At 44.0% G+C, this 26,186-nt stretch overlaps 2 protein-coding genes and 1 long non-coding RNA gene across 3 annotated transcripts; 2 read left to right on the forward strand and 1 right to left on the reverse strand.

The window, feature by feature from the left end:
* Window positions 1-2,716: 2,716 nt before the first annotated feature.
* On the reverse strand, window positions 2,717-11,660 carry LOC115180428 (crystal protein). Its single transcript, XM_029742500.1, has 8 exons — window positions 11,034-11,660; window positions 10,588-10,789; window positions 9,627-9,760; window positions 8,216-8,343; window positions 7,269-7,387; window positions 6,638-6,778; window positions 5,816-5,988; window positions 2,717-3,413 (listed from the first exon to the last, which is right to left on the reverse strand). Exons 1-8 carry the CDS (start codon window positions 11,550-11,552, stop codon window positions 2,961-2,963), a joined length of 1,869 nt encoding a protein of 622 aa, XP_029598360.1. The 5' UTR covers window positions 11,553-11,660; the 3' UTR covers window positions 2,717-2,960.
* Window positions 11,661-12,559: 899 nt separating this feature from the next.
* Window positions 12,560-13,602, forward strand: LOC115180035 (uncharacterized). Its single transcript, XR_003873023.1, has 5 exons — window positions 12,560-12,655; window positions 12,758-12,816; window positions 13,009-13,072; window positions 13,180-13,337; window positions 13,518-13,602. It is a non-coding gene; the product is annotated as an uncharacterized LOC115180035 (long non-coding RNA).
* A 59-nt stretch (window positions 13,603-13,661) lies between these two features.
* Window positions 13,662-24,347, forward strand: LOC115180112 (uncharacterized). Its single transcript, XM_029742013.1, has 15 exons — window positions 13,662-13,667; window positions 13,698-13,788; window positions 14,041-14,313; window positions 14,617-14,910; window positions 15,447-15,698; window positions 16,322-16,642; window positions 18,498-18,583; window positions 18,759-18,978; window positions 19,306-19,467; window positions 19,720-19,910; window positions 20,176-20,327; window positions 20,540-20,797; window positions 21,198-21,351; window positions 21,917-22,049; window positions 24,208-24,347. The coding sequence occupies exons 1-15, from the start codon at window positions 13,662-13,664 to the stop codon at window positions 24,330-24,332; spliced, it is 2,718 nt and encodes a 905-aa protein (XP_029597873.1). The 3' UTR covers window positions 24,333-24,347.
* The last annotated feature ends 1,839 nt before the right edge of the window (window positions 24,348-26,186 follow it).

Genomic DNA, 26,186 nt, shown 5'->3' on the forward strand with positions numbered 1-26,186 from the left:
GCCTTTAGGGCCGTTTTGAGATTCTAGATACCCTTTTCTATTGATCTGGACTTACTGCTGTGAAATCGATACTTTGCCTTAGTAAATAAGTAGCCTGTTATGCCTCTGTGAGCATGTGGGTTGGTAGGAAGGGGAGGGAGGGAGGGAGGGAGAGAAAGAGCTAGAGAGAAGAGGAAGGTGGAAAGAGAGAGCTAGAGAGAAGAGGGGGGGTGGAAAGAGAGAGCTAGAGAGAAGAGGGGGGATGGAAAGAGAGCTAGAGAGAAGAGGGGGGATGGAAAGAGAGCTAGAGAGAAGAGGGGGGGTGGAAAGAGAGCTAGAGAGAAGAGAGGGATAGAAAGAGAGCTAGAGAGAAGAAGGGGATGGAAACAGAGAGCTAGAGAGAAGAGGGGGAATGGAAAGAGAGAGAGAAGAGGGGGGATGGAAAGAGAGCTAGAGAGAAGAGGGGGATGAATGAGAAAGATAGAGAGAAGAGGGATGGAAAGAGAGAGCTAGAGAGAGAAGGGGGGATAGAAAGAGAGCTAGAGAGAAGATGGGGTGGAAACAGAGAGAGAGAAGAGGGGGGATGGAACGAGAGAGAGAGAAGGGGATGGAACAAGAGAGCTAGAGAGAAGAGGGGGGATGGAAAGAGAGCTGGAGACAAGAGGGGGATGGAAAGAGAGCTAGAGAGAAGAGGGGGGATGGAAAGAGAGAGCTAGAGAAGAGGAGGGATGGAAACAGCGAGCTAGAGAAGAGGGGGGATGGAAACAGAGCTAGAGAAGAGGGGGGGATGGAAACAGAGATAGAGAGAAGAGGGGGATGGAAACAGAGATAGAGAGAAGAGGGGGATGGAAAGAGAGAGCTAGAGAGAAGAGGGGGGAACGAGTAAGCTAGGGAGACCCTAGATGTCACTCATCAGTATGTATGTTTTCAGGTCATTCTGACCCAGCGTGCATCTGAATGACCAATCTACCATGTGCACCCTACACGGTGCTCAACCAAATGGCCGTGCTTTTTTACGAAGATGACATTGAGTATTTCTCACTGTGATTTATTTGGCATAGAAAAAACATTACCCAAAATGATTCACATGTACAGCGACAGTGGGGCATTCATGTAGGGGTTCTCAACTACGTAGCCAACAAATCACAGCACAAATCATAGCAAATGAAGCAGCTGGGGACGAGAAAGGGTTAGAAAAATAAAAACATGCAATCCTTCCAACGTAGATACACAGATATGCTTCATACGTCAGGGGAGAGAAGGATGACTGCACCTTTTCATCCCCTCCTTCCCCTTGTCTTCTTCTCTTCCCCTCGTCTTCTTCTCTTCCCCTCCTTCCCCTCGTCTTCTTCTCTTCCCCTCCTTCCCCTCGTCTTCTTCTCTTCCCCTCGTCTTCTTCTCTTCCCCTCGTCTTCTTCTCTTCCCCTCCTTCCCCTCGTCTTCTTCTCTTCCCCTCGTCTTCTTCTTATCCCCTCCTTCCCCTCGTCTTCTTCTCTTCCCCTCGTCTTCTTCTTATCCCCTCCTTCCCCTCGTCTTCTTCTCTTCCCCTCGTCTTCTTCTCTTCCCCTCGTCTTCTTCTTATCCCCTCCTTCCCCTCGTCTTCTTCTCTTCCCCTCGTCTTCTTCTTATCCCCTCCTTCCCCTCGTCTTCTTCTCTTCCCCTCCTTTTCTTCTCTTCCCCGCGTTGTCTTCTCTTCACAACTGTATGTTATAACAGTCATAAACTATGTTTATGATTGGAGCGGCAGGTAGCCTAGTGGTTAGAGCGTTGGGCCAGTAACCGAAAGGTTGCTGGATCGAATCCCCGAGCTGACAAGGTAAACATCTGTCCTTCTGCCCCTGAACAAGGCAGTTAACCCACTGTTCCCCGGTAGGCTGTTCCCCGGTAGGCTGTCATTGTAAATAAGAATTTGTTCTTATCTGACTTTCCTAGGTTACAATTAAAACAATCATAATAGTCAAAAACTATAAGTCATAATAGCCAAACTGTATGTTATAACAGTCATAATATAGTCAAACCGTATGTTATAACAGTCATAATACAGTCAAACCGTATGTTATAACAGTCATAATACAGTCAAACCGTATGTTATAACAGTCATAATACAGTCAAACTGTATGTTATAACAGTCATAATACAGTCAAACTGTATGTTATAACAGTCATAATACAGTCAAACTGTATGTTATAACAGTCATAATACAGTCAAGCTGTATATTATAACAGTCATAATATAATAATATAGTCAAACGGTATATTATAACAGTCATAATACAGTCAAACTGTATGTTATAACAGTCATAATACAGTCAAGCTGTATATTATAACAGTCATAATATAATAATACAGTCAAACTGTATGTTATAACAGTCATAATACAGTCAAACTGTATGTTATAACAGTCATAATACGGTCAAACTGTATGTTATAACAGTCACAATATAGTCAAACTGTTATAACTGTCACAAGTCACTGTTAACACTGTCATAGTTAAACTATGTTATAACACCATCATAACATCATAATATAGTCATAAACATGAAATAACTGTGTCTGACCCTGGCTCTAGCCCCAATCCCTCTATGTGTATGTCCTGTATGTGCATGTCCCCCAGGGAGAATGGGATGTGTAAAAGACAAACTTCCATTGTTTATGAACTAAATGGAGTCATCTTCTATAAGGAGGTCAAGTCACTGAATGTCAACTGACTTCAAACAGTTATAACAAACACAATCAGCTTTGGTCCCACTTTAAACAAGTACACCTTATAAAGGCTTTATATAGCATACATAAAGGCTTCATAAGGACTACATAAGTCCTTCACAAATCATCTCTAAGTGGAAGTCATACACTATAAATGATGTGTACAGGGTGACAACCATTCCCACTGTAGGGTGAATTGTCAAATGTGACATAACACACTATGTATGCATACATAACCAATACCAACACCTTTGCTCGCCCCATGCCCACCCATATGCTCTAATAGATGCCCAGCTTGTCCCAGAAGTCACAGATATGGTCCCTGGTGCCCACCTGGGCATGGGAGCGGACAGTGAAGTTCATGACCAACCAGGAGCTGGTGTCCGAGTAGCGGGGCCAGGCCGGCAGGCGCTGCTGTCTACAGAAGCTGCTCTGTTGCATCCGTGAGGCCGGGTCTCCGGTGTGGGCGAATGTCCCCCAGTAACACAGCATCCGATTGGACAGCAGCCGCTCGGGTGGGGCCAGCGTGAAGTTGGCCACGGAGGCCGTGTCGAAGAGGAAGGGCAGCTCAGCGCCGTGACACACGTGCTCGTAGCAGAAGGACAGACCGGACCACACACTGTGGTCCGACGTCACATGGTCGAAGACGTACATCCACACGGCGCTGCCCACTTTGGTGCCCGCCCGGGCTGCCTTGCGGGAGGGGCAAAGGAAGACGTAGTCTGTCACAATCTGGAGGTAAGTAGAGAGGTCATTGAGGTCAATACAATCTGTGGGTAAACAAAGAGGCCATTGAGTTCAATAGAATCTGAGGTTAAACAGAGAGGTCATTGAGGTCAATACAATCCGGGAGTAAACAAAGAGGTCATTGAGGTCAATATGATCTGGGGGTAAACAGAGAGGTCATTGAGTTCAACAAACAGAGAAAAGAGTCCCTAGTGGCTGGTGTGTGTGCTACAGAACTGCCGCTCAAAGCCTTTTGTCTCGCTTGTTACCTGGAAGCTAAACTCAGGAATACACTCAGGGCAGCCGCCTACGCGGCACAGAATCATCTAGAACACCTGTAACCCTCAGTGTCCTCAGGATATACACTGAACAAAAATATAAAATGCAACATGCAACAATTTAAAAGATTTTCCTGAGTTACAGTTCATATAAGGAAATCAGTCAATTGAAATACATTCATAAGGCCCTAATCTATGGATTTCACAGGAATGGGTATACAGATATGCATCTATTGGTCACAGATACATGCCCCTCGCTCTCACAACAGCTCACTTTATCTCCAACTTTCCTTCTCCCCAGTTCACTTTCTCTACCCCGCTCTCTCTTCCCCTTTACCTCTCCTTCTCTCCCTCCCAGGCTGAGCCATGTGGCCTCAGTGCAATAACTGACATTTGTCATGACCCTCCCCTCCCCTGAGACCTGTCCTTTCGGGGGGGGGGGGTCCTTCCTCCTATTCTGCTCCTCTTCACGGCGCGCACACACACACACACACACACACACACACACACACACACACACACACAAACACACACAAACACACACAAACACACAGACACACACACACACACTCAGACAGACAGTGAACTGTATATGAATACCAAACAGGTATGGGAGTGTCACCTTCTGCCCCCTGCCTCTCTCAGCACACTCATCTCTCACTTTAGATTCAAAACCTTCAGAGAAAGTGCCTGAGGCTATTTACCATCCGAGCTCTCTGTTTCACATTTTGGATGTAGACTTGGAAATGAGAGCGTTTCCCTCACTACAGTGAATGCATGTATTCTACTGATGCAGCTTATGTATTCATCGTCTGTTGTTGTCTCTAGTGTGGTTGGAGTCAGTTTATCCTGTAATCCACACTGAACATCATCTAGCCTGAGCTGGTAGTGAAATAGAGCCATATTCAGTATGCAGCCCAGGCTATCTGATGTCAGATCCCTGGCTGTGATTGGGTGAAGTTGCCCCTAGACACTGATCTTTGGTCAGTTTTGCATTTCCCCCAATAATGGTTAAGGTTAGAATGGGGGGAGGAGAAGCTGATCCTAGATCTGTAGCTTGGGGAAACTGTGATTGGGTAGTCTTCCTCTGTGTCTCTTATTTCCTGAAGATCTGCTTCCACTGTGTGGTATACATCTCAAAGAGACAATGGCACTCTGCTCCAGATGGCACTAATAACGATTCTTTCAGGAGGATGGCCATGGGAGGAGCCTAAACAGAAAGTAGTATTTTATCCCCCTCTGCTGGTAATCATGTGGATTTGCACTATGAAGAACCAAACTATCAGATGTAACCCATCTCTACACAGATTAAAATCAGAATATTCAAAGCGTTTACCTCTAAAATAATTCAGGCAATTAGAAACCTAGCTCTCTGGGTTATTGTGATAGTTTGGTTAATCAAACAAAAAATCGGAACCAAATACAAATTTGGTAGCCTATAATTATAATGATTAAGTCCGTTTTTTTGATGACTTGGACAGAGCATTCCCACAGAGAATTGAGTAAGAGATTTTCAGCATGGGGAGTAGGGTGAAGGTACCGCTAGATTAAACGCTTATCTTGGGTCAGTTTAGCATTTTTTGTAGGTTAGGATTGGGGGAGGGGAAGCTGATCCTAGATCTGTACCTACTGAAACCTTCTCCCCAGAACTCAACAAGGCTCATCTAGATGCAGTGAGATGAAGCGAGGAGATGGGCAGATGTGTCCTCATCACGCTCCGAGGTCTCTCTCTACAGTCCACTGGCTGCAGACGTGACCGTCTAGTCCTACAACCACTGATCTGGAGCCTGACAATGAACATTGCCAAAACTTTTGTTGACTTTAAATTTAAAACATTACTTTTTGGGACGATTGATCAGTGTCCTTTTTACATTCGATTTGTCTTTTTTTATCTAACATGTTTGCATGGACAACACTGAGTTTCTCCCTGGCTACATCCCAATGATCTCGTCTTCCAGATGTCTGGACCCGTTCACTACTCATTTAAAAGCATTGGATTGGTGTAGGCATAGGCTGGAGTTTCCATACCAGTAATTTCCTGCCAAATCCATTAAGGGAAGTGAACAAGTGCACACTTCGGGAGAAAGGAGAGATTATTGGGACGGACCCTCTGTGAAAGTCAGATTTTACCTGAGCCAGCATGTCCCGTCGGTCAATGTCCTTGTACAGGGGCAGGTACTTGCGTAGGATCCTGAGGGCGTGCTGTTTGAAGATGGCCGCGGTGTAGACGGTGCACTCCACCGCAGACACAGGCTTGGTGAAGACCCCGTACACAAAGATCACCCCCTCCTCTGAAGTTGTCCCTGCAAGGTTGTTGTATGTCAACAACATGCCTTCAAAATGTTGGTCCAAATGTTCTGGTATAATCTTGGTTGTGTTCATTAGGCACCAAACAGAAGAAATCGGGATGAAACAGGGAGGGAGGGACTATCTGGAATCATTTACATTTTCTATATAATGTTTTAAAACATTTTTCATTGCGTGCCCTAATGAACACAACCCTGGTATGAATTTAACCACGGATCCTGTAGAAGGGAAGGACACAGAACACATCAGGGATGAAGAATCTCTCCTACAGATGTGTTATGTCGAGTGGCCAGCTGGGAGGGAACCAATTGCACTTCACCATCGAACATTCAACTACTCAATCTAATTAAGTCACAGCATTAGCCAGCTTAGCCAAAGTCCAGGCATTGACTTGGGGAGCCAATGCAACTCTTCAGGTCTCTGGCAATGGTTACTCGTCATCACACATGCACCGAACCACCTCTGTAACCTTAAGTGTGGAACAGATGTCTTCACTAGTACAGAGTACCTACTTTTAATATACTGTAAGTTGTCCTTGAGTGTCCTGAAAGACATCTGCCAAATTAAATGTATTATTAAGTGTTATGGGGCCAGCCGTTAAAAGCATTTCTGGTTAAATGTGAGTGTATTTCAAGTGGTCCATACCAAGGAGAACTGGTTTCTCCTTCTGCCAGTGGCCCTTCTGGAAGGCAGTCACAGCCTGCTCCTTGATCAGCTCTCCGTCCATGTAGGGCCCCCAGGTCTCAAAGATCTCCAGGAACCTGAAGGGATTCACCACTTTGGAACCTGAGACAGAGAGAGAGAAGAGAGATGAGGAGGGGGAAGAAAGAGAGAGAGTCAGAGAGAACAACAATTAGCTACTTACCAAAATACATCCTGCAAATATACATAAAATGACTCCACTCAAAATGCTAAACAACTATCTCTGTAGTGAAACACATTTAAGCAACTCTGAGATGTTGATTTTGTCATGAATATGGGTCAACTTAGATAGGTCAACAGTAGATAGGTAGAGGGTCAACTTAGATAGGCCAACAGTAGATAGGTAGAGGGTCAACTTTTGTTGTGTCCCAAATTGTTCCTTACTTTTGACCCGAGCCCTATGGGGATAGGGGGCCATTTGGGGCACATCTCTGTCTAAAAACAGTCAGTCAGTCAGTCAGAGACAGACAGACAGACAGACAGACAGACAGACAGACAGACAGACAGACAGACAGACAGACAGACAGACAGACAGACAGACAGACAGAGACACAGAAGAAGACTGGTCTCCTACTTGACTTCATCTGGGCAGCGAGGACAGCCTGAGGACTGAGGGACAGCAGGCACACGATGTCGCTCACAGAGCAGTTGGCCTGTCTGGCAAAGTCCCTCCCCAGCTTCAGGGCATCATGTCTGGAACAAAGAAAACAGACCACAGATAGTCTCTCTCTGCTCAATGGGAACATTAGGTAGTGCCACATCTCTTCCAGGAGAGTAACGACAGCTGGAGATAGAATTACTGTTTTACCAGGACATGGACAGGAACTTAATGGTACCTTGTCTCCTTGGATAAATTAGCATGCCTAACTGTAACCCTGAGGGGATAAATAACATTGAATTTAATTGATTGAATTTAATTTTATTCAATTAATCCCATTTACTCCTTGTAGCTAGGCAGGCCGTATAACAAAACACTTGTCAGGAAGGTGGGCGATTCCCTTTTGTAGTCAATTTCACATATGGTAAGGATTACTCATTCTAAATGTGGGAAGGATAAGTTGATCTATATAGATGATAGAAGCAAAGTGAGGGTCTCCTTCTTAAACCTGAAATCCTTAATGGTGAAACCGCCACGTCTGTTTGGGATATTATAACAACGAAGAAGTTACTGGAAGCAATGAACACTGTATTTTTCCCTTTGCCATCATCACACGCGCGATAGAACAGTAGAATACGTACTGCCATTTATTTTGTTACGTTGCACGACGCTCAGCTTCGTCAACAAAACAAAAACAACGGCGGTGGGGCGGACAGTGGCGCCGTTTCCACTACGGCGGATTTAATCTTTTAAGGAGTTAGCGATCAAGACCACCAGCTGAGTCATGTGTACATTCGGTCAAAGGAAGGAAACGGACTTAAACAGGAAGATAAATGTGGATCTGTCCAATGAGAAATGCTTGTTTTTGCTGCAGTGTGCCCTAATGAACACTACCCAGATGTTAGGCGTTAGAGGTCACCGACCTGGTCTTGAGAGGGATGGAGAAGGGTAGGCTCTGGAACACAGCCTGTTTGAACAGGGGCTTACTGCTCTGGACCATCAGATGGAGGCTCACTGACTGGGCTCCTGCACTCTCCCCAAATATGGTCACCTGTTTTGGATGTTAAGGGGCCATAATCAGGGTTGTGTTGTATATCCACAGACAGAGAAAATAACAACGTACACAAACACACATAATCCTGATGGTTTTATGCCTCATTTAGATACAATTCAGAATGATAGAGCTGTTTATCTTTGTTTGATGGAGTTGGTATACAGAACTGAACGGCTTTCAACATCACTTTTACTGAACCAACCAGCGTGTGGTACTAGCTGTTTGTATGAGATGCCAGCAATTTCTCTTTCTGCATGATCCAAGGAATGTGTTTGTGTTGGGTCTGTCTCTGCAGTAGGGCGCAACTAGGGCTTCTGGAAAACCAGAGAATTTATTGAAAGTTCCTGGATTTTTGCAACCCTACTCTGCAGCATAGCCCTATCTCCGAACAGCATCTTTCCCTACTCGATAACCACTCAGAGAAATTTCATCAGGGCTGGAGGAGCTCTTCGCTATGCCTCACAGAGGCTGTTATTCTCCCAGTAGCGTGGTGTCACTACAGATCAGTCACAACAGCACCACGGGATATATAGAGGTCATTCAACAACAACCACTGCTGAAATACAACCTTGTCAACAAAGTATTTCTATACATGGTCAGAATGTGAATATCTAGGTCAGTGTATCTGGAGTTTTTCCTGACCAGAGTTGTGATCAATTCCATTTCAATTCAGTCCATTCAGGAAGTGGAGAGAAATTCCAATTCACTGTTCAATGACAACAATTGGAATTGAAATGTATATTTACTTCCTGAATTGACTGAATTTAAATGGAATTGACCCCAACCCTTTCCCTGACCCCAACCCTGCACCTGACCCCCAACCCGGTACTTGACGCCCAACCCTGCCCCTAACGCCCAACTCTGCACCTGAACCCCAACCCTGCACCTGAACCCCAACCCTGCACCTGAACCCCAACCCTGCACCTGAACCCCAACCCTGCACCTGAACCCCAACTCTGCACCTGAACCCCAACTCTGCACCTGACCCCGAACCCTGCACCTGAACCCCAACTCTGCACCAAAACAAAAAGATCAGTTTGAGCCCGTTGAGATCATCAAGGACTTGAGGTGGTGGAAGAAAATCAGATGTTGTAATTTGTATGACTGTGTGACTGTGGATCATTAGGTGTTAAATAGATAAAAAACAGACATAAACAGGTAGGGACTACGAGGGCTAGTCTCAGAAACACTCAAATTCATTTTCCATTGCGAAACATTTCTAAATATTTTCCCTTGCATGCTCTAATGAACATGACCCAGGATAATGTGTACGTGCTTGCCTTGCTGGGGTCGCCTCCGAACAGAGCAATGTTTTGTTGAACCCAGAGAAGAGCAACCTGCTGATCCAGGATCCCATAATTCCCGGTTGCTGAGGTTTTGGGGTCTTTTCCCGAGACGAGGAAACCAAACGCCCCTGCAATGATACAGCAAGTTCCATGGACCATGAAAAACTATACACAAAACAACACACCCCTCAGAGGAGACTGGTGGGCAGAGATATAGGAGGACTGGCTAATCATAATGTCTGAAGTGGAATTGACGGAACAGATTCAAACATATCAACACATGGTGTTTTGATATGGTTCCATTTATGCCATTCCAGCCATTACAATTAACCCATCCTCCCATCTCTGCCCACCAGCCTTTTCTGACACCCACACAGATAATGGCCTTTTCTCAATGGTCTCACACACCCATATTGATCAGGCCACCACAGGGTCACAACTCGCTACACCCACCAAATGGTATTTATTGAGGAGAGGATGGGATGAGTCCACTTGAGAAAAGTATATTATATATACACAGCAACTTGATATACCCAGGGTCTTCTGCTAAATCAGACAAGCTCTCTGTTCAGAAATGTTTGGAATCACCATCCTATTTTTGGGACTGTGTAGGGTAATGTAATCAGCAAACTCGATGCACTTCCCCCCTATGCTGCCCCCCCCCCCCCACACACACACACACACACTAATGATTCACACAAGGTCTCTGGACTGTCTCTGCCCTGTTCCAGGTCTCTTATGAAAGAAACTATTTGATCTCAAGGAAACTAGCCTGGATAAATAGATAAAGGTTGTATAGTGAAGAGGTGTAGGGTGACGTTCCCTTGAAATACGGACCCTGGTCAGTTTGGCATTTTCCCCACTAAGGATTAACGTTAGGTTAGGTTCAGGGAAACTGATCCTAGATATGCACCTAGAGAAACTCCACCCCGGAGCTAAAGAAGACCTGTCTTACCTAGCCGATACCCCATGCTCACCACCACAGTGTGAGTGAAGTTACTGATGAACCTCCCATCGTACAGGGGCTTGGAGGCTGAGCCAGCAATGAAATCCCCCCCGTGGATCCACACCATCACTGGCAGGGTTGTCAGTAAAGGGGAACTGAAGTTCACATCCAGAGGTACAAATATGTTGAGGTAGAGGCAGTTCTCACTCACCTATTGGACGATCACATTTCATTTCAGAAACCAAATATTCACATTTCAGACGCCATTTCACACGGCAAATAAAATACTCACATTATTGATGAATCTAAGACATTGCTGGATGTTATCGGGAGATTATTCAGGACTTTGTTAATTTCATGTTTCACTGTCAACACGCTGCACATGACATACTGGTAGAACACCGTGCTAAATCATAACAACATAATTATCAAGCCCATCTGTGTTAGTCCCCTACCTTCTGAGGGCACTCGTCAGATATAGGGCCACTGCAGCCCTGCATACACGCGTCCCTCGGGTACGTGGCGTCGTGCACCCCCGGCCACGGGGTCACCGGTCTGGGGGGCTTCCAGCGGTACGCGGCCACAGGTGGGTCCGCGTACGGGATCCCATAAAATATGTGGGACTTTTCCACTGTGAGTCCCTTGATCACCCCATTGTTGGTCAACACTATGGGGCCATAGTCAGGAATATCAGGGATGGTAGTCCCGGTGTTGAGTGTATTCTGGATGACTGGTTCCTCATCAGTCCAGATGGGAATGGAATCCTCTGGATCTCCAAGCTCCTCCAGTGAGTTTGTTTCAAAGCGAAGGTCTCTGTTGATAGCCAGAGGCTGATCCCTGACCAGTAGTCCAGAGGAAGAAATCCTTCTAATAAACTCTGTAAGGTCGATCTCATTCTCAAACGTTGCCTCAACTTCAAAAGACAACGCAAAGACCAGTGAGCAAAGCAGCAAGGAACAGTGACAGCTCTCCATCTTTCCTGAATGAATTATTAGAAAGTATTAGCCAGGGTCTCTCAGTCAGGTCAGATCATTCTCCAGTTGCGTCGTAGCTGGGGCAGAAAATTGAAGCCTAAACTCCTACACAGATTAATAAGGGGGAAACGCTTTCACTTCCCCTAACGGCTTTCCTTTCATACCATATTTGGTAAAGAGAGGAAGTCCAGTGGCAGGTCAGAGGGACTATATCAATCAAGACAAAACTGGTTCCACATTCTACTTATTTTCTCAGATTAAACATCCAATCTCTATACAGTTTTCTGTTCCCAAAACTTTTCATTTTTTTTGAAGATTGACTTCCTAAACTTCCTAGAAAAGTACATTACTTAGGAGAGAAGAGGTTAATTCAAGTGCTTTCACAACGCACACATGCACTTCCCGAGAGTAGGCGTTCCCTAAAATAAATATGCAAATTAATACTAAAATGCACCAATAATATATTTCTAGCTCGAGCTTGGCTCTGCCCACCTCCTTGATTGAGTGCTCACAGTGGGAAAATGATTCCCATGTAAAAGCCCCATGTGAACGATCTTGGGTTTAACAATAAGAATCTTTGGTTCTTACAGTGGCCTGTGTGGATACTGTGGATACTCGTGACACCAATTTGGCCAATTGGAGAATCATGGACAGTTCTCAGACAGAACTTCCCTTGTCAGACAACTGTGGATTAGGACTCATGACTGATATACTTGGGATAGCCAGGACCCTGTGATGCACTTCCAGTAATGGGAGGCAGGTGGTCTTTCCTTTACCTAACGAGATAATAGGTTCCCATGATGTGAAGCTCAGCTCATTCTTGGGTGCTCACAATATTGCTCTGTGTGAAGTTTCCCCTAGGTACAGATCTAGGATCAGATTCCCCTCCCCCCAATCCATATCTGTAACATTAGTTAATCATCATAATATATGATATTGTGCAAATAATTTGTGATCAAAACTGCACCAAGACAGTGGGCCCAATCAGATTGACCTGCACCTGTCAATCATTATTGTCGATGACGTCAGGTCAGTCGTTTGTTCTCCTCAAGTCAATCACGCTAACCCATACCTGAGTGCAAAATAACAGTCGCAAGAAACATGTAGGCTAAACATATACTTAATTTCGTTCTTGTATTATTAATTGAATGGTGAATTAAGGTGGCCATGGTTATTGATAAAGAACACCGACTTTGCTTTTGCAGGACCTGTTTCGCGTTTCCATTTATATTGTTCATTCTTGTACCTCACACGATATCTCTCGGTAAGTAGCCTGTGCGTGCTAAGTGCGTTATTCTTGTGTTTGTAATTGATACTGAGTGGCTATGCTGTTTCTACATCAATTATGAGTTACACACAAACATGTATTTAGCTTATTTTCCTCCCGGGACGCGGGGTTTGGTTGATTTTCATGAGTAAATTGTGACATGTAACGTTAGCTTCTTACAATCTGCAGGAAGCTGCAGTAGTTTTACTTTCTCCATATGTTGGAAGATCAGCAACAATTCCTTGTTTGGCAGGTAAATAAGTCCAGTATTTCATAAACACATAATCACGCCAAACTTCTGAACCATGCACTTGGCACTAACTTACACCTATGTGTCTTGTTCACTTTGATTCTCTACAGTTGGCCAGAAGGACATTTATGGTTGAACGCCACCAAATTGAAATCCATTTGGAGAGAGGACACATTTTCATCTTTGACAGTTGCCACTACTGTGGAGCACAAATTGACACTTCAATATGGTGTCATGGTTCGGAAGTGGATTTTCTCCATCTTCCCAGGTAAGTATAGGTCTTCCACCCTTCCACTCATTGTTAAGACTTTATCTAAGTACAAACACTGTCCTGTATCCATTGATCTAAACAAATTATGCAATATTTTAGTTCTGGGATTCTGAGGTTACCATTGTCGTTCATTAGATCATGCTACAGTATAAATTATTATATTTTCTTCACTTGAAGGTTCACATTCCATTGAGTTCAGAAGTATACATAAACCTGACCAACAGCCCATCAATAGCACTCTGGTGGGTAGACCTGTAATATAAGTGATGACATTCTCCTCTTCTTATCTGGTGTCACCATAATGTCCCTTTTGAATGAAAGATGAATGTTTGTCCATTCTCATGTTATCGCTCTTAGGAAGCCCTGGAGTTCTCCACCAATGAGGTGTTTGCGTGTGAAAACAGCACTCTGTACCTCTATCAGGACCCAGACTTCATCCTCATGCTCGGTAACGTTGTTACATCTTTGTCTTTGTTCGAGAGTGAGAGAGATAAATAGAGGGAGGGAGATGGAAGGAGAGAGATGAAGGTAGGTAGACAGACACAGATGGATCGTCAGAAAGGCAGACAGACGAGAGAGAGACGCAAAAGTGAAATCAAGATGGAGACAGAATTCAGGTGATGATCTGGGAATATGCCCACTATACCACTGGTGTGCAGGTCATAAATGTAGTCATGACTCCCATCATCTCCTCTCCTAGGTCACACCGTGCGCTATCCCTTGACCCTGGAGTCCAGGAGTACCTCCATGTTACTGGTGTCCTGGAAAGAGAAGATGCAGCCCCCGGCTGCCCCTGTCCCCATCCACTCTGTGTCCCTATACCACTCTGAGATGAAGGCCTACGCTGCCCTTAGTGTGGACAGTACCCACTCCAACCACTACCGCTTCACAGCCCTGGAATCCTGCAGTTCCTATGCTGCCTGTGTGGAGATGGCAGGCAGCCACTCACTTACCTGTCTCTCCACTATCACAGGTACAGTTGGGGTGTATTCATTAGTGCACACTGTAGCAAAACTAATACGCTGGTTCCTAGTGAATACACCCATAGTAGCTCTCTAGTCATTGTCATCCTGTGTAATCACACCAATCTTAAAGGTTCAAACTGTTATTTACAGGCCTTTTTGATGATATAAAATAATAAAGTATAGATTTGAGGAATTTAACTTATGTCTCGTCCCATGAGCTCGGTACTGATATGAGCAGCACTGTGTTGTATTGATATTTATGAAGTAATTACTTTGTTACATTTTGCTGTATAATTTCTATTCATATCCAGACCCAGAAGTCCCAAGACATTTCCAGGTGACGTTGTGGAACAGCAGCAGTGTCACGGTGTCCTGGGACTGTCCCGACAACCGCAAGTTCTCCTTCTTCCTTGTCACGGTCCTCTACCTCAATGGCACCAACCATGTCCTGGAGGAGAGGTTCTTCAGGCACACACTGGACACCTTTGTGTTCTCTCAGTCTGACCTGCCACCCTGTAGCAGGGTGAAGTTTGGCCTGCAGACGGTGTGCCAGGCGGGCATGGAGGCTCGCCACAGCAGAATGGTCCTCATCAACGGGAATACTGGTAAGATCCACCTAGTTGATGCTTTGCTAGGCTGAGTGTCAATAGTCTTAAGTTTCTTCCCCTCCTTGTCTCCTTCCCTTTATATGCGCAAATCTGAGGTAGGGCCGGTGTTCTGAGGAGGTAGGGCCGGTGTTCTGAGGAGGTAGGGCCGGTGTTCTGAGGAGGTAGGGCCGGTGTTCTGAGGAGGTAGGGCCGGTGTTCTGAGGAGGTAGGGCCGGTGTTCTGAGGAGGTAGGGCCGGTGTTCTGAGGAGGTAGGGCCGGTGTTCTGAGGAGGTAGGGCCGGTGTTCTGAGGAGGTAGGGCCGGTGTTCTGAGGAGGTAGGGCCGGTACCTTCACTTATTCTAACAGAGTTCTCTGATAATTGCACATGAGGGGAAGGAGAAAAGAGGAAGTCACTTCTATTGATATGCAGCCAAAGTAAACCCATAACATCTGTTCCTCCAAGGCACTGTTTTCACACAATCTTCAATTGCCTTTCTCCTACTTTGCTTACGGTGAACACTTCTGGAAATGACTGTATCGGCCCTCTCTTTAGTCCACTCAGAAATTGAGAACCTGTGGCAGACCTCCTCAGGGCCGGACAACTACACCCTGAGCTGGGTGGTGAGGAACACTTCTTCTATCTCCGTGTTCAGGATCTACCACCAGGGGGTGCTCCACTACACCACCCTGCTCACCAGCCACACGGTGGCCAGCCTGCTGCCCTGCAGCCAGTACTCGGCCAGAGTAGAGGCGCTATGCGGAGACAGCGTGGTCATGAGCTCCAAGACCGTACGCGCTCGCACAGGTAAACTACGGAGCCCAGACCTCGAGGCTCATGTTGAGCGGTTACGGGATAAATGTTTGGGTAGCTCTCATGTTTATTTTTGACTAGGTTAGAGATTCATTTAGTGGGGGATTGAATGGAGAGAATTATTAACAGTTTAATCAGCTTGATTAAATTGTTTATTTAATCAGCTTGATTGGTGATTAAAGAAAGTGCAGTCACATGCTTATGTGCATGCTTTTGTTCCAATCCAACACCTGATTCAACTATTCAAGTGATTGATGATTAGTTTAGTAAACACCGTATGGCAGCAGTACTGGGCTGGAACAAAAGCCTGCCCACGCTGTGGGGTCTATAGAACTTGTATTGAAGACCACTACAACAGCCTGTATCTGCCATGTTGGGTGGGTCTTTGCTTTCTCCTCTCTGCTCAGTGGGGAAGTTTCCCCCAGGCACAGATCTAGGATCTGACTCCCTTCCCCCAATCCTAGATCTAGGATCTGACTCCCTTCCCCCAATCCTAGATCTAGGATCTGACTCCCTTCCCCCAATCCTAACTTTAAACATCAGAGGGGAAATGCTATACTGACCCAAAATCAGCATCTAGGGTCAACTTCACCCTACTCCTGTCTTCTCTCTCCTAGGACCCAGAGGTGTATCAGAACTGCGCTACCGTCCTGAGGACTCTACGGCGCTGTGGATTGGTGGTACCGGACAGGGCGTGGCCTTTCAGTACCAGCTGTCTTATGACAACGGCTCGACCATCCAGCAAGGCCGGCTGATGGAACCTTTGCTCCGCCTCCCGGGGCTCATTGAGGGCACGCACTATGCCCTGGACGTGTGGGAAGAGTGTGACGGCGAGTGGAGCGCCGACCCGGCCCTGGTGTGTTTCGATGGAGTCAACGTTTCCGTTAACGCCCTCGTGCTGCCGGTGGCGTCCACCCTGAGGCCGAATGAAGACCGAGGTTGGTGTCATCTGGGCTGTGTTCAGTAGGGCACAACGTTGTGGAATGATCATAAATGCAGTACCAGTGAAAGGTTTGGACACACCTACTCATTCAAGGGTTTTACTTCATTTTCTACTATTTTCTACATTGTAGAATAATAAAGACGTTAAAACAATGAAATAACACACATGGAATCATGAAGTAACCAAAAACTGTTAAACAAAATATATTTTAAATTCTTCAAAGTAGCCACCCTTTGCCTTGATGACAGCTTTGCACACTCTTCGCATTCTCTCAACCAACTTCATGAGGTAGTCACCTGGAATGCTTTTCCAACAGTCTTCCCACATTTGCTGAGCACTTGTTGGCTGCTTTTCCTTCACTCTACGGTCCAACTCATCCCAAACCATCTCAATTGGGTTGAGGTCGGTGATTGTGGAGGCCAGGTTGTCTGATGCGTCACTCCACCACTCTCCTCCGTGGTCAAATAGCCCTTATACAACTTGGAGGTGTTTTGGGTCATTTCCCTGTTGAAAAACAAATGATAGTCCCACTAAGCGCAAACCAGAGGGGATGGCGTCTCACTGCAGAATGCTGTGGTAGCCATGCTTTGCTAAGTGTGCCTAAAATTCTGACAGTGTCACCAGCAAAGCACCATCACACCACCTCCATGCTTCACGGTGGGAATCACACATGCGGAGATCATCCGTTCACCTACTTTGCGTCTCACAAAGACACGGCGGTTGGAACACAAAATCTCAAATTTGGACTCATCAGACCAAAGGACAGATTTGCATCAGTTTATTTAATGTCCATTGCTCGTGTTTCTTGCCCCAAGCAAGTATTCTTCTTATTGGTGGTTTCTTTGCAGCAATTTGACCATGAAGGCCTGACTCACGCAGTCTCCTCTGAACAGTTGATGTTGAGATGTCTGTTACTTGAACTCTGAAGCATTTATTTGGGATGCAATTTCTGAGGCTGGTAACTATAATGAACTTATCCTCTGCAGCAGAGGTAACTCTAGGTATTCCTCTCCTGTGGCGGTCCTCATGAGAGCTAGTTTCATCATAGCACTTTTTAGCAGTTTTTGCAACTGCACTTGAAGGAACTTTCAAAGTTCTTGACATTTTTCACATTGATTGACCTTCATGTCTTAAAGTAATGTTGGACTGTCGTTTCTCTTTGCTTATTTTTTCTATTCTTGCCATAATATGGACTCGGTCTTTTACCAAATAGGGCTGTCTTCTGTATACCACCCCTACCTTGTCACAACACAACTGATTGGCTCAAACGCATTAAGGAAAGAAATTCCACAAATTAACTTCAGGCACACCTGTTAATTGATATGCATTCCAGGTGACAACCTCATGAAGCTGGTTGAGAGAATGCCAAGAGTGTGTAAAGCTGTCAAGGTAAAGGGTGGCTACTTTGAAGAATCTAAAATATATTTTATGTTTAACACTTGTTTGGCTACTACATGATTCCATATGTGTTATTTCATAGTTTTGATTTCTTCACTATTCTAAGATGTAGAAAATAGTAAAAATAAAGAAAAACCCTTGAATGTGTCAAAGCTTTTGACTGGTAGTGTATATGCATGTATCAAACGTAGAGTAAGGAAGCACGTAATCTCTCTTCACGACATTTCGATCCCCAGTGTTCCACGACGTTTGCCTACTGAACGTAAGCCAGATGTTGTTTATATTGTTGGGTATGTTTAGGAGTAGAACTGAATGTTGTTGCAGGAACAGATTTGCTATTCTACATGCACTTGATATGATCAGGTAGTTTTCTTTAAACTAGTGCTTTAATTGTCTTCTCGTGCATTGTTATGCTATTACTTATGAAATGAAGTGACGTTTTGCTTTCTCAGCTCTAGCCTTCGTTGTGCCTTGGTTAATGGTGTTGGACCCAAAGACTGAGCCTTGGGCTGAGCTGAAGCGCATCTACGAAAAACTAGTGAGTGTCTTTGGGCACCAAATGGAATAAAACTGACTGAAACCGAGAGGGACTACTTGGACTTGACAAACGTTAATTTTTATTTGTTGTAATATGTTTAATCAAGTTTTCTGTCGTGTGGCCTTATGAACACAACCCTGGCCTCCCTCTCACTGACATTTCTTCATGTCCGTAGCTGGAGGAGCTTTTGAAAGAGTACCCGATTAAGACCAGGGTGGAGTTGGTTGCATTCAAGGAGCTGGAAGGCGAATCCAAAACTAAGATTACCTTTCAAGGCTTTGATGCTTCCATAACCGACGCCGACTTACCGCTACCACCTGGCGAGCAGCTGGACCATATCCAGTCCCTCCAGCCGCCCAATATCACAGTCAAGGATGGGATCATCTACTGGGATGGTAAGAGAGAACCACCAACAACAGCATCACGTGGAGAATTGTCAGATTTCTATCAACATTTCATGTCTTTGAATGCATCACACAAGTTTAAAACTTGCTTACCTAGGTGGTATGTCCAAATGTGTGGTTTGTACATTGCTTGGCACACTATCACTGAAATAATGTACCCTCTGTGCATTACAGAGAATGCTGCTGATGTTTTTTTTAATGCTCCAGGGTGAAGTCAGCTTCCCCTCTTCCAATTCTAACCTTAACCATTAGTGGGGGAAATGCAAAACTGACCCAACAGCAGCGCATAGGGATAACTTTACCCTCCCTTTTGGACAGACCCAGATGAGTGTGCGACCCCTGACCTGAACAGGTGTGACGCCAATTCTTTGTGCGTCAACACTCTGAACTCCTACACCTGTGTGTGTCAACATGGCTTCTATGATGTCGGGCCTGCCTTCGTTCCCCCTCCTACCCCTGCCTCACATCCTGTCTGTTATGGTCAGTTAGCTGCTTGTTATCGTGCAATATGTCTGTTGGTGTACCTTTTTTGTATTCTCTACACCACTCCTGTTCACTGATGGGTCATGTTCAATAGGGCACACAACTGAAAATGTTTTGTTTTGCAATGGAAAACAAGCATTTTTATTGAAGTTCAGGCAGTCCCTCCGTTTTAGTCTGGTTTCTTCCGTTCTGTGCCTAATGAATACGACGCTGATTCCTTTTGGGGGTAAAGAAAGTTAATTCCAACAGAAAAGGGGATGTTCACCCAGTGCCTGGATAGATCGATGGCCGGAGGTATCGCCAAAGCCTTCCTGATTGGCTACTTCGGTGGCGACGTGACGGTTGTCTTGAATGAAGGCCGTTGCACCATGGAGGAGAGTGAGACGCTCTACCACTTCCGCGTGTTGCGCAAACCCTCGCAGTGTGGAACAATACGGCTGGTGAGTGACCGCGCATTCAGATGTGCAAAGGGGTTATAATAGAATCTATACAACAGGTCACACTGGATACCTCAAATCAAACTTACTTGTCACATACACATGGTTAGCAGGTGTTAATGCAAGTGTAGCGAAATGCTTGCCAAGCACTACTGTAATGTGATTATGCCATTGTGCACAGCACTCTGTGGATGAAATGGGATTGTGTGTTTGTGCATGCGTATGCTTGTGCGAATGTGTGTTTGTTTACATGCTTGTGTGTGTCCAGGTGAACAGAACACACATCGAGTTCCGGAACACTCTGACAGTGACCTTGAGCAGAGAGCGGACCATCACACGAAGAGATCTCAAGGTTATCTGGAAGTGCATCTACCCCCGGAACTATGTCCGCAACACCCAGATAAACGTAGATATGGAGTGGTAAGAAAAGACAGATCGGAGTAATTCTGGGGCCAGGAGATGTTTCTGATTTTGTGACCTACAAGGAAAAACTCATCCTGTAGCCTGGCAAGGCTTGCAAATGGAGGGAATATTACCGGTACCTTTTGAAATGTACAAGTAATCTTTTGATTCATACAATGGATCAGAATCATAAAACTGTGTTTTGACCAATCCCCTCTCTACCCCTCCAGGATCACTTCCCACTCTGTGGTGGAGTACAACTCCTCCCATGAGCTGGGGCTGGCCATGACCATGTACAGCGACGACTCCTTCTCCTACGGCTACAGAGACTCCATCGCCCTCCACCTCAGCGACGTACTCTTCTTCGAGGTGGCCCTCCTGACAAACAACACGTTCGCCTCGGAGGTCCTGCTAGAAGTGATTTCCTGCTGGGCCACAGAGAGCCCGGATCCACAGGACGAAACCAAGGGCTTCTTTCTTCTAAATGGGTGGGTTACTGTCCTGGGTCATATTCATTTGTGCACACAAAAAAACAAGAGTTTGTTATTGGAGAAGTTCAGGTAGCCTCTCCTGTTTTAGTCAATTTTCTTCTGTTTGATTTCTAGTGAATATGACCCTGGTGTGAAATATGGTATTCTAAACTCTGGGCTGTGTTCAATCGAGCAATATAAAATGTCATGTAGGCATTATGTGGTTGTGGGGGGGGGGGTAGGTTATTAGAGTATAGGGTTCTTTTGTTGAGGCATAAAATATTATTTGTTTTTGGACAAGATGGTACCTCCATGTTTTCAAACATTATCTTCTGTTTCAAATCTAATGGGCATGACCTTGGATTTTCAAGACTTAAAAAAAGCAGTTTGGGATCATGCCCTATTCTCTCGTCCTCAGCTGCCCTGTTGACAGCACCTTTCATTGGCTCTCTGTGAACGGTGTGTCACAGAGGAGCAGATTCTCCATTCACATGTTCACTATGCCCAAGGAGTTACCCATCTACATGCACTGCCTGGCCCGGATATGCAGTCACGATGAGGACTGTACTACGGTAAATTTCTAACAAGTTCAAGTCTATTTGCCATTATAAATATATTGGAAATCTTAGTAGATACAGTTGTTCAATTTAAAAATGGTAAGAATGATTAGGACATATGTATTAGACCTTACAAATACACATAGAAATGTGTTATAGAGCAGTCATTTTAATTGAAAGTAAGTCTAAGAAGCGGTAGATCTTTCTATATGAGCTATTTCTATGCTTTCCATTCATAAGTTTTGTTTTTGCGTCCATCTTTAGTTTTTGTACACCAGCTTCCAACTGCTGAAAATACAATATTTTTGGTTGTGGAAAATATATTTCACAGCGGTTTAGATGGTATAATGATTCTTACACTATACTTACTTGTTTAGTCACATAAACTGAAATTAGGCAAACTATTAGTACTTTAGCAACCAGGAAATGGTGGAGATTTCTGCATAGTGCATCTTTTTAAAGCTGATATTCAGCTTTGCTCAACAAACAAATCTGTATTGATCGAACAAACAGTTATGCACATTTATTAGTAACTTGGTCATTATTTTTTTTAAACATCCTTTCCTATGATTCTCTGTAGAACTGTACCACCCAGAGACTTTCAAAGAGATCAACAGCTAGATGGGATCCATACATCAAAGTAGCTGTGGTCGTGTCTGCAGGACCACTGATGGTCACCCCTGAGGCGGCACCAGGGACCAAACTCTCCAACTGTGAGTTGGTGTGATGTGAAATGTTTTGAGCGTTGCCGATATCATTTTAATCTATACATTTATTTCTGAAACTTCTGTAACATTCTTGAACAGGCCTGTGGTATCTGGGGATGCTCCAAATGATGTCTTGGATACTAATTCAGTTTGTAACAGTGATATGTGAATGCTTCCATGCAGCCGTTACACCTTAACTCGTGTAAAGCACCAGCAGCAATTTTTCAACAAACTGTTACATGGCGATACTTCCATAATTGGAACTTACCGGTGTCTTCACATTTATTTAACCAGGTAGGCCAGTAAATGAAAACTTGATCAACAACTGCGACCTTGCCAAGAAAGCAAAGCAGTGCGACACAAACGAGTGTTTATTCCATGTGTAAAACATACAGTCAATAACACAATAGAAAAAGTATATATACAGTGTGTGCAAATGGCGTAAGGAGGTAAGGCAATAAATAGGCCATAGTAGCGAAGTTATTACAGTTTAGCAAATTAACACAGGAGTGAAAGATGTGCAAGTAGAAATACTGGTGTGCAAAAGTCAATAAAAACAATATGGGGATATGGTAGGTAGTTGGATGGGCTATTTACAGATGGTCTGTGTACAGCTGCAGCGATCAGTAAGCTGCTCAGATAGCTGATGCTTAAAGTTAGTGAGGGAGATATGTCTCCAACTTCAGCGATTTTTGCAGTTCGTTCCAGTCATTGGCAGCAGAGAACTGCAAGGAAAGGTGGCCAAAGAGGTGTTGGCTTTGGGGATGACCAGTGAGAGATACCTGCTGGAGCGCGTGCTACGGGTGGGTGTTATGGTGACCAGTGCGCTGAGAAGGCGGAGCTTTACCTAGCAAAGACTTATAGATGACCTGGAGCCAGTGGATCTGGCGACGAATATGTAGCGAGGGCCAGTGGTGGGTGGTACATGGGGCTTTGATGATGAAACGGATGGCACTGTGATAGACTGCATCCAGTTTGCTGAGTAGAGTGTTGGAGGTTATTTTGTAAATGCCATCGCTTTGACTGACACCCGCCTGTCCCAATCAATGAGAGATGACTAAGATGGTGGTGTATAATTGTTGGGTCGTTCCAGGAAATGTGTCCCTTTTGGGTGTTAACTTTTTTCTTTCACCTGATTTTATAATATAACATAATACAACAATATAATATAACATAATACTTTTTTCCCCCATCAAGGTTAAATAATAGGCACTGACTATAGTAATTTAAGTGCCAATTAAAGTAACAGGGTTGATTTCATCTTAAATCAGCCCAAATCCTCCTGTGACAGGGGGGATGGAAGTTTGTTGTATGCAACAGGGAGGGACAATTGAATGCAAGCTTTACAACAACAAAAAATGTAACCGTTAAAACATTATATGGCTAACAGGGTTGTTAACATGTTATGCTCAACCCGCTCAGTTTTCCAACACAAAACACCAGAAAAGGGCCCAAAAGAGTAGAACCAGCTTTTACATTATGATTTGACTAAGATGTCTTTGGAGAAAATTATTTAAAATGGTATAGTTTCATCATTTTAAAACTTGAGTTCAGTTCGCGTAACAGGTTTGACCTTAAAATGAGGGACAAGTTTTTTTTTTTTGTTTTTTTACTTAATGTATCACTAATCACATTAAATAAATAACTCTTCAGAAATTATTTTGTCAAAACAGCAAAAATAACTAGGGCTTTACAATGATGGTGAAAACTTGGCAAAATGTTGGTCTTCAGTCGGGTAAAATCTTCCTAGAAGCCGAATTTTGGCAATAGCAAGTCTATTTATTAGAAATCAGATTTAATTACATTTTCCATGTGGTCAAGATTAATGGGAACGTCGTCTTTTAAAATTAAATATTGGTGCACAATTTCTACTTAAAATATCAAAGATGCAAAAGGTATCCTGTTCTATTACTTCGAGGCAAATGTTATTTGATAACGGAGCATTTTCTAAATTCCAACGTTTCACCTGCAACTAGAGATGGGAGTTGAGAAGACCCGGCAAGTTCCAAGTTGAAAATGTAAGGATGTATCAACATTTTAAAGGTTATTCAAAAAATTGCTGCCTCTGCTTTACGCAAGCTTAAGACTTGACGGCTGTATGGAAGCATACACATCACCCTTAGAAAGTGTAGCTATAATTCAGTATGTGTCTGTTTCCTTGCAGGGGATGAGGCTTTGACAATGATCTACGTCGTGGGAGGAACCATGGGTGTCTTGATGTTGACGATGCTTGGTGTGAGCGCAACAAAGGCTATAATGAATTATTATGAGAGAGCAAGGCCTCAATAAACACTTGGAACCACATATTTTTCCTCTTGTCCTTAGTATTATCAGGGATTCATTAAATATATTTTGTGCAGATGTCTTCACTAAGTAAATATTGCCAAAATGAACGATTAACATTAAATGGCACCAGTAGGTGTACAGTGGCTACTAATGCTATTGGTGGTAGGCTACCTCAGTTGACAAATTGTGACGGGCACACCCAAACCATTTGCCAATATATCAAATTACTAACTACACTGAACCAAAATATAAATGCAACATGTAAAGTGTTGGTCCCATGTTTCATGAGGTGAAATAAAAAAATCACAGAAATTGTCCATACACACAAAAAGCTTATTTCTCTCAAATGCTATGTACAAATGAATGTATGTCCCTGTTAGTGAGCATTTCTCCATTGCCAAGATAATACATCCCCCTGAACGGTGTGCCGTGGTGGAAAAAGTACCTAATTGTCATACTTGAGTAAAAGTAGAGATGCCTTTATAGAAAATGACAAGTGAAAGTCACCCAGTGAAATACTACTTGAGTAAAAGTCAAAGTATTTGCTTGTAAATATACTTAAGTATCAAAAGTAGATGTAATTGCAAAAATGTACAAGTATAAATAATTAATTCCTTATTAACCCAATGGCACTTTTTTTTTTACCGATATCCAGGGGCACACTGCAACACTCACATCAAATCAAACTGTATTTGTCACATGTGCCGAATACAAGTGTAGACCTTACCGAGCTGGGAAATATTTCTGTCTGTAATAAGGCCTGTGTGGGGAAAAACTCATGATTGGCTGGGCCTGACTCCCATGGCTGTACCCCTACCAAGTCATGTGAAATCCATAGATAAGGGGCCTAATTTATTTATTTCAATTGACTGATTTCCTTAAATGAACTAACTTAGTAAAATCTTTGAAATTGTTGCATTTATATTGTTGTTCAAGCCAATTTGATTAATTATACTGAAGTGTTTCCCCTATATTCGTTTAGCAGAGGCGCACTGCCGCAACTCCAATAAATACGCAGTTTGAAGGAAGTTGCTAACTAGCATTAGCACAATGACTTGACGTCTATGGGAGAAGCTAGCATTCTAGCTATTCCCATTGACATCTATGGGAGCAGCTAACATGCTAGCTATTCCCATAGACTTCCAGGCAATGTGCTAACGCTAGTTAGCAATGGTTCGCGAAACTACCTTTTAATAGCCAATATCTTGCACAAAGACACTTAAGATGGCAGCGTATAAATTGTTGCATCACTTCATGGAGCAAAACTGTATTTAATAATGGAGCATTTTCTATAGCTATTTCAATGCAACTCCCTATAGGAGTTCTGAAGACACCAGTGACTTCCCGAAATGAGAACGAAGAAGGTATCGCCAGGTTGGTCGAAATTTGCTGATTATGGTTAAACAGCAGCTAATTAGCCAACGAAGCGAATTTACCAAACCACCTGAACACGAAATACACTGTCATAAATTATTTATATAATGTAGTGATAGGGGTATTATAAATTGTTGTAATTTAACTAGGCAAGTCAGCTAAGAGCAAGTTATTATTTACAACGACGGCCTAGGAACAGTGGGTTAACTGCCTTGTTCAGTGGCAGAACGACAGATGTTTACCTTGTCAGCTCGGGGATTCGATCTAGCAACCTTTCGGTTACTGGCCCAACGCTCTAGGTTACTTGCCGCTCCAATAATGTAGTGATAGGAACGACAAATCAATATGAAGGATATATAAATAATATCAAATATAAGGATCGAAAAGGTTGTTGTGGCACAATGTTGCAAAGACTCTTACACATTGGAATATAGTTTCAAGAACGCTCTTAGCACTTAATGCAACGCTGTAATTTTGAACGCA

Source organism: Salmo trutta, chromosome 40 (genome assembly GCF_901001165.1).
Source record: "Salmo trutta chromosome 40, fSalTru1.1, whole genome shotgun sequence".
Taxonomy (NCBI): Eukaryota; Metazoa; Chordata; class Actinopteri; order Salmoniformes; family Salmonidae; genus Salmo; species Salmo trutta.